This window comes from Rhodofomes roseus (genome assembly GCF_022264815.1).
Source record: "Rhodofomes roseus strain CIRM-BRFM 1785 chromosome Unknown C8Q71scaffold_36, whole genome shotgun sequence".
Taxonomy (NCBI): Eukaryota; Fungi; Basidiomycota; class Agaricomycetes; order Polyporales; family Fomitopsidaceae; genus Rhodofomes; species Rhodofomes roseus.
Genome location: NW_025952992.1, coordinates 60,781 through 68,530, shown reverse-complemented (window position 1 = coordinate 68,530; position 7,750 = coordinate 60,781). Strand labels below are relative to the sequence as shown.

The following is a 7,750-nucleotide window of genomic DNA, read 5'->3' as shown; positions in this document are numbered from 1 at the left end:
CCCACCACGTCCTCTACGTCGCAGCCTGCAGTAAAGTCTGGCCATGACGAACCAGCTACTTAGCGAGGAAGCACCTCTCCTCGCACCGCCGAAGCCCGCGGACGCGCATGCCGCTCTCTACAGTCGCTTCTCCCCCGCACGCAAGCGTATCATCCTTGCGCTGGTCTCTTGCGCGGGTATTGTCCCTCGTGAGTAGGTTCTAGCTAGCGTTGTCTGTTGTGCGGTTGGCTAAAGATACGTACCTGGCTGGCATTCTGAACAGTCTTGGTCACCGGATCCTTCGTACCGGCTATACCGCAGCTAGTAGCGGACATGCAGTCAACACCATCCGTGATCAGGTATGTATGCATTGGATTCTCGAGATCTGTCCTTGCAAGATTCGCACTACTGATACCGCTACTATCAGCTTGACGATCAACATCGCCATGTTCTCCGTAGCATTCGGCAACTTGATATGGGCGGCATATTCGGGCTTCTGTGAGTTCTCACCTGATTCTCTCCTCCCGGTCTATCCTCCTCAAACGACACGGCTCGCAGACGGACGTAGACCCATCTATCTCTACTCCCTGCCAACATTATGCATAGGCTCCATCGGCGTCGCAGCCTCAACGTCGATTGCCCAGCTACTCGCATGGCGCGTCGTGCAAGCATTGGGCTGTTCGAGTGGCATGAGTGTAGGAGCGGCGGTGGTCGGCGACCTGTATGCACTCGAGGAACGCGGCAGCGCAATGGGCATCTTCTATGGAGTGAGTCTACACATGCTCCATGGGGAGTCACGGGCACTCATAGCTGCCCTTCCACTCAGGCCGCTCTCATTGGGCCCGCCATCGCTCCGCTCCTGGGAGGTTTGGCCGTGCATTTCGCCAGCTGGCGAGCGCTGCACATAATTTTCGCCCTCCTTTCCGTCTTCATGTTCGTCATCATGTACTGCTTCCTCCCGGAGACGTCGCACCCTGGCACCCGCGGCGCAGATCACAAGTTCGGCGACGAGAAATGGCGATGGCACTGGCTCAACCCGTTGAAGAGCCTCACTCTGCTGAGAGCCCCGAACTTGCTGGTGGTGGTAAGCATGCACTGCTTGAAAGAGAGCGACGAGATGCTGAGCCGAGCTGTTCACAGACTCTGGCGACCACGGTTGTACTGCTCACCGACTTCGGTACGTCTGCCACAGCGCGGGGAAATACACTCGCTGACGCGTGCATCAGTCATGAGCATCCCTATCGCATACACTCTAGTAGGTCTCATCCCGGTCTTCTGCACTACGCCATACCGAATGAGAGCAGGGTAAACGATACAACATCACGAACGAGGCCTTGGTTGGCCTCCTATTCCTCCCAGTGGGAATCGGCAACATCAGTCAGTCACTCCCTCTCGTGCACCCTTCACAGCTCACCCGTTTGTTCTCCAGTTGGCGCCCCATTGGCAGGCAGGCTCTCCGACGTAACAGTGGTACAGTGGCGCGCCAAGCGCAAGGGCGTCTGGGTACCAGAGGATCGCCTCCGCGCATCTCTCCTCGGAGCCATCCTCGCGCCAGCAAGCACTCTGGCATGTGGTCTCCTCACGGAATTCGTCCCCGGAAAACTCGGTATCGCGCTGAACGTGTTTGCCCTCTTCGTTAACGGCATTGGCGTGCGTATCGTTGCCGCACCTCGCGAGTTCGATGCAGAAGTAACTGACGTTTGGAAACAGGTGGACCTCGTGCTTAGCCCTGCATCTGCGTACAACGTTGATGTTCTGCACTCACGAAGCGCCGAGATCATGTCGGCGTCTGGGTGAGTCTCTGATTGTGTCCATCGCATACGGCTCACTGACTCCGTTCGTATACAGCGCTCTGCGCGCTATGTTAATGGCGATCATCACGACGGGGATCTTGCCCTCGCTTGAACGGTTCGGTCTCGTATGGACGAACTTGGCTGCAACGATCCTCGGATGGTCAGGGCTTTTGTAAGTGCTCGTGTCTGTTCTTTGCGGTTGTTCAAGATAGCTGAGCCATGCTTCAGGATGCTCCTGCTCACGATCCGCTATGGCGACCGTATGCGGGCATCTGTGAACATCAAATGGTCCACGGCGCGCGACAACTGAAAACATGCATAGTATGAAACGACGATCCATAATCTCATGAGTAGATTACGTTGCTTAACATGACAGAGGGCCAGTCAAGGCGGAGTATCATCATCATGCTCCTGGCTGCCAGACCCCCTTCAGATGACGTATAGACACGAGATAGGTGACGCCGGTGAATCCAAAGATCAACGAACAACGGAGCGTCCGCACTGGGTGGAGACAGAACAAAATCTGCGAAGCGGTAACATTAGACTCGGTCATAGAAACAAGTAGAGATGACAGATCACCTTTGTATTGGCATACTACCGTAGGCCGTGTAGGGAAAACCGGCTACCTTGGCTTATGATGTGATCAGCACGAAGTCAATGAGTTTGCTAGCAGTACACACCGTCTCTGGCAGCCAATCGGGCACAAAGGTAAGGAGGGAGAAAGAAAAGATGTCACGAAGACATCGAGGAGTGAAAAATTTGCTTCGAAAGCACCTTTACGCAGACAAGCTGCGTCGCACGTCATCTGTCAACACACTCTCGAAGAGGGCAGAGCCATGCCCTCTTCCCCCGCAGCGACACCAGCTCAGAGTGAGACCCGCATCCACACGCTCTCTCTCGGTTCTTGCTCCATAGTACTTCCCCTAGCGCCCGAGGGCTTCGGGTTTTCCACCACCATACCTGACCGCCCAAACACCATCCTTACCCATGAAGGGCCAAAGGACCATGCTTGATTGTGGGAGGCAAGCACCACCGAAGCATAAGACGCTTTCAGAACATCCCGACGCGTTCTCGCGAACCGAAGTCCGCGCCGACGCCCCGCTCGCTGCCTCCGAGCTCACCAACTGGACTGCTTCGCCTTCCTGCACGTATACACCATCCAGCACTCACACGCACCACCACAAACCGAGACACGAGTCCTCACCCGCAGCCTACTCGTCACTCGTCTGCACTCCCGCGCCCTATGGAGAGTAGCCAGCCGCCAGGGAACTGCGCCCACCAGCCGATTACACTGCCAGGCCCGAAGGCACTCATCGTCGTCAGACTCGAGCACGAAACTCTGTTGCGGCATCCCGGAGGAACCGCAACTCTGACAACAACGGGAGGAATCTGGATACCGGAGGGCCGTCCTTCACGGAGATCTGCATAGGGGAGAAGAACAGAGCGAGCGGTACCAGCCGCAGGATCGACGGACCTCGCACTGGGCAGTGACAATGGGGAGCTTTCCAAAGCCGAATGATATATGGAAGGGCGAGAACAGAACCAGCAGGACGAACTCGAGGAGACAGGTCTCCGCAGAACATCGAAGACGAAGTTGTCAAGGAGCCATCCGGACCGCCCCAGAGGCCTCGGCTGAGTACAGGCACAAGCCTGACCGCCACAGCATGATCAAAGATGGGTCAAGACGACGACAGCATAATGAGAACTGAGTTACTACCGCGTGGAGGGTGATCGCTGTCCGCCTTCCTGTGGTGGAAGGACAGGAGTTGGGGGCGGTTGAACAAACACGGGAGGACTATACGTCTAGCGGTTGAACCACCATCGTCACCCGCCCTCCCTACCATGCGGGCTTCCGGGCCCAACGACCGTCTCTTGTTTCGATGCAGTCCACACGCACCTGTACCCATATCCCTTCCCGGGACCCAAACTACCTCCACGACACTGCGCTACGCCTTCCCGTACGTCCCGTTAGCGTTCAGACAAAGACACGCCCGCTTCGTGCTCCAACCAACCACTTAGCCGCGAAGCCATACAGTTTCGCTGCGCCAGCCGACGCTTCTAGGCCCCGTCCCCTGCTCGCTGCCTTGGGGAAAGCAGCGGACACAGTGGTAGCCTACGGCGAGCAGAAATCCGCGTAAATATCGCCGGGGGTTGGGCCATGTCCTGCGACCTGGCCCTCGGAAGTGAGCCCAGAGGCTCGGGCTGCTCGTTCTCTGTGCGGAATACTCGTAATGGGAATACCGTCGAAGTCACCATATGAGATGAGGGTTCATGCTGTCTGAATGCGCTATCACCAGTATCGAGCAGCGGAAAGCGATGATAGGCAATGAAGACCTCGAAGAGGCCAGTACGTGACCTATCCGCCTGGTGCCACCCCTTGCACACCACTCGTCAGGCTGTACGTGGCTCGTTCACTCTGCGGCTATGCACCCAAACGTGAACCGCGACGCTTCTCTGGTGTCCATCCTGCAGCACGCCATCATCGCAGAAGGATCTCGCGCTTTCCGACGTCGCCTTCCCCACCTCAAGCCGGATGCACGCGCTTCCGCACGGCATCCTGTATGTGACGCAATGCGGCAAGAGGCGAAGGGTCCCGAGGCAAACGCTGGCGGGGATCTGTACGTACGAGTCTGGACGACGCGTCAACTGGGATTCAGGAATGGACACTTTCCGGAGATGCGATGAGGGCGCCGCGAGAGATCACCACGAGCAAAGAGCAAGAACGGGTTGGTAAGGATGACACCACGGCTACGGACTGCAAGATTCAGGCGACGAGAACGCGCACCATCGGGCAAGGCAACCCCATCCATAATGAGTGTCATCGCCTGGGGCACATCGCCGACTCCGACGTTGTATTCCCTGAGAAGAAAGAGAGAGCAGAGCAGCACCATAAACACTTAGGGTTAGATTCCACTCTGGTTAGAGAGCGTATCCTGTTGGCTGAAGGCAGCAACTCGGTGGTTGGCGAAGCGTGCGCGCGATGTCGTGAACCGGGGGCCTGGAGCGAAGAAGGCCATTGGAAGGACGCAGGAGTAGCCGCAGGAGTAGAGGGTCCGATATAGAAGAGGATTTCGGGGCTCGCGGGACCAGTTTGCATCGACATCGAGGTTGAGGTCTGAGTTGCGTTCGGCTCTGGCCTGTGGCTTAAGACTGTGGCTGAGTCGCGATCAACAGCATCACGTGACTGCGCGTCTGTGGCGTGGGAGTCTGGGCCGATGCACTGTGGCACTACTGTGGCTGCCTAACGCCGGCCCACGGCAATTGCCCTCAGTACCCGTCCTCGAAGGAACACTCCTACTTGGTCTTACCAGTTTCTAAGTTTATCGCCCTGCACAGCGTTGAACGCTCCAATAACCTGTTTCAGGTTTACGTGGCCACATACGCCCGCCATCTGCTAAGCGACGCCGTACGACAGGCTCCGATTGCAGAGACAGTGCAGTGAGTCGAGGCATTTGTGAAATTCAGTAGTCTTAGTGACCTAACAGTTTGTGGATGTCTGGCATGCAGTCGTGCGATGTTGGGTTCTCGCAGACTATCTGTCATTTTATGCAGCGCAGTTGGACATGATGATCCGACTAACTCCCTCCAGCATCTCTGACACTGGCCGAGACCACGATGCGGTATCGCACTCCCATTCGTTCACCGATCCTGGTGCAGCAGTCGCCGCGCACCCTGAGACATGGTCGTCCTGCCGCGACTAGGCGAGTGAACGGTTACCCGTCTATGCTCTCGTCTGTCCGTGCGCTCGTTCGTCGATGTTCGCCGCGCGGCCGACCGCGATCGACTCACGCGGCTCACGCCGCTGTAACAGTGACAAACTGTATGTGTACAAAATCGGGGGCTGACTGTTGGGTGATGTGAACAAAACACAGGCGCGAACTGACTACACTCTATGGCAGTATGATCACCCGCGAACCTTAACGCGTCTGGCGTCGTATGCGGTCGCAGGGTACCCGTGTATAAAGTCGCGAAAAGCTCGCAGACACTTCAAGTTCACGTTCCTGTACCTGAAATGGCGAGCTTCAGTATTGCTGGGTCTCTGGGCTCCCTCTTTGTGGGCATCTTGTTATCTAACCTGTGAGCGAGCATCTGTCTAAGTACTCGCCGACGGTTACCTACTGATTTCACTACAGTCTATATGGCATAACTTGTGCACAAACCCTATACTACTTCTACCACTACCGTGATGATAGATGGATTTTGAAGACTTGGGTATGGCGTATCAGTTGCTGCTGAGAGTTCCTGGCTCAAATGCATATCCCTTCATACAGGTAGCGTATATATGGTTGGTGGACATTAAGTATGCATTATGGCTATGTCTAATTACTCTGGGTCAGGCTTCTTGACACGGCTAAGCTCATGACGGAAGCACACGTAAGTAACCACGATCGACAACCTTCGATATACGAACCCTGGCTCATCATCGTGTGCTGTAGCAACTGTGGTTTTACTTCGTCGTGCGACATGACAATCTGTTCGGTTTGCTCCAGCTTGACTCGTGCGTTTTCCCATATTGCAGTTGAGATTTGAGGCGTGGTCGGCTAATTCTCGTGTCAGGTTTGTGGGGGTAAGATTGCTCTTACCCTTTGTATTCGCTTGGCCTTTATTAGAGTCCTAGGGTGAACAGATACTAGAGGTGGGTCCGAATAACAGTCTTCGTGACAATGCTCATACTGTCCCATAGGGGTTGTTGCAACTAACGGTACAATGGTAAATGACTGCTACTGTGGTTCCGTACGAGACGTCTCTGAGCCCATTACAGGTACTTTCTGCACAAGATCTACCGGCGTGAGTGTTCAAGGAGACCGGTGCCGGCATTTCTGATTCATCCCGTGGTGTTCTAAAGTCCTCAGGACAACGCGTTCGAGATTGTTCTTCGCAATCCCAGCGGTAAGTGCTACTCAAACCTCGTTTGTCCGTTGAATTCGTTGAATTCAATGCGTCATTGGAACATCAGGCAGCGTTCTTTGTGCTCTCAATAGGTGCGTTCCCGGAGGTTCGTCCTACGTTACCTCCGCGGATCATCTAACGATGAGCTGAATAGCTTCAACTATATGTGCGTAAGCCCCTGACAGCTCTCTGGTCTGTAACGGGTCCTGAAATAAACACCTGATGATTTGGCAATAGGGACGGTGTATAATTGGTAAGACATGGCATCGGATCTTGTGCTGCGAATGTCCGAACATGATCCTCTTGACGATCATGGTAGTTTCGCCCACCCCGATATTGGCGGCACCCTGACTAGCGAACTGGTGTGTGAGTTCACGACTGTGCGCCTGATAGTGGGTTGATCCCGGAAAGGACGCGGCTGTTCTCCTACTCGTCGCATCTGTGGTGACGGATGTTTACATCACGTTCGCGCTGTGCTACTGTCTACAACGAACCACGACTGCTTTCGACAGGCGAGTCCAAAATTTCACAGCACCGCACCAAGGACGTTTACCAGAGAGCTAGAACCAAACATATCATGTCCCGGTTGGTCACTTACCTGGTCAATCGAGGGGCACTGCTTTGGTACGAGACAATGACATTGAGGGGCTCGCTCAACTGACTCTCTTTGTGAAGCGTGACTACTCTCGTGCTGCTCATCATGGTATGCATACACTCGGCTGTGTAAGCCGTTGCTCAAGCTGAAGACCCATAGTATTGCCTGGATGCTCGAAACGGAACCTACTATTCCGAAATCCTACAAGCCCCGACGGGATCGTGTATGTACTGCTATTTATCTGCTATGATGCGTGCGTTTGTGCTTACAATCACCAACAGTGTACGCGAACTCTCTTCTCGCCATGTAAGTGCAAGCTAGTGCATTTTGCTTGCTCTTAACCAAAGAATGTGTCGAGCGACCAGGTTGAACGTCAGAAACCATCTTGGGCGAGCGGAGGTCAACGAATCCGCGCTGCTACCTCTTCGACTGCGGCGCTCGTGACATGTCACTGCTGAGTGCTGAGTGCTTGGCAACGTTGTCGGGAGGTACC

The 7,750-nt window shown here is 55.0% G+C and overlaps 2 protein-coding genes across 2 annotated transcripts; both read left to right on the top strand.

Annotated features, from left to right (window-relative positions):
• Nucleotides 1–43: 43 nt before the first annotated feature.
• On the top strand, nt 44–2,249 carry C8Q71DRAFT_887873 (MFS general substrate transporter; the record flags this gene model as incomplete). Its single annotated transcript, XM_047928601.1, has 12 exons — nt 44–188; nt 263–338; nt 407–477; nt 538–746; nt 806–1,063; nt 1,120–1,156; nt 1,206–1,234; nt 1,284–1,356; nt 1,409–1,629; nt 1,690–1,772; nt 1,828–1,944; nt 2,001–2,249. The coding sequence occupies 12 exons, from the start codon at nt 44–46 to the stop codon at nt 2,080–2,082; spliced, it is 1,401 nt and encodes a 466-aa protein (XP_047773081.1). The 3' UTR covers nt 2,083–2,249.
• A 3,224-nt stretch (nt 2,250–5,473) lies between these two features.
• On the top strand, nt 5,474–7,745 carry C8Q71DRAFT_395455 (uncharacterized protein). The gene is made up of 21 exons (XM_047918291.1): nt 5,474–5,592; nt 5,645–5,849; nt 5,906–5,984; nt 6,044–6,057; nt 6,110–6,146; nt 6,209–6,270; nt 6,330–6,339; nt 6,391–6,408; nt 6,457–6,482; nt 6,535–6,560; nt 6,619–6,662; nt 6,730–6,754; nt 6,817–6,828; nt 6,900–6,915; nt 6,982–7,024; nt 7,074–7,174; nt 7,227–7,286; nt 7,338–7,365; nt 7,417–7,480; nt 7,539–7,563; nt 7,623–7,745. The coding sequence occupies exons 2-21, from the start codon at nt 5,785–5,787 to the stop codon at nt 7,699–7,701; spliced, it is 834 nt and encodes a 277-aa protein (XP_047773080.1). The 5' UTR covers nt 5,474–5,592; nt 5,645–5,784; the 3' UTR covers nt 7,702–7,745.
• Nucleotides 7,746–7,750: the final 5 nt, after the last annotated feature.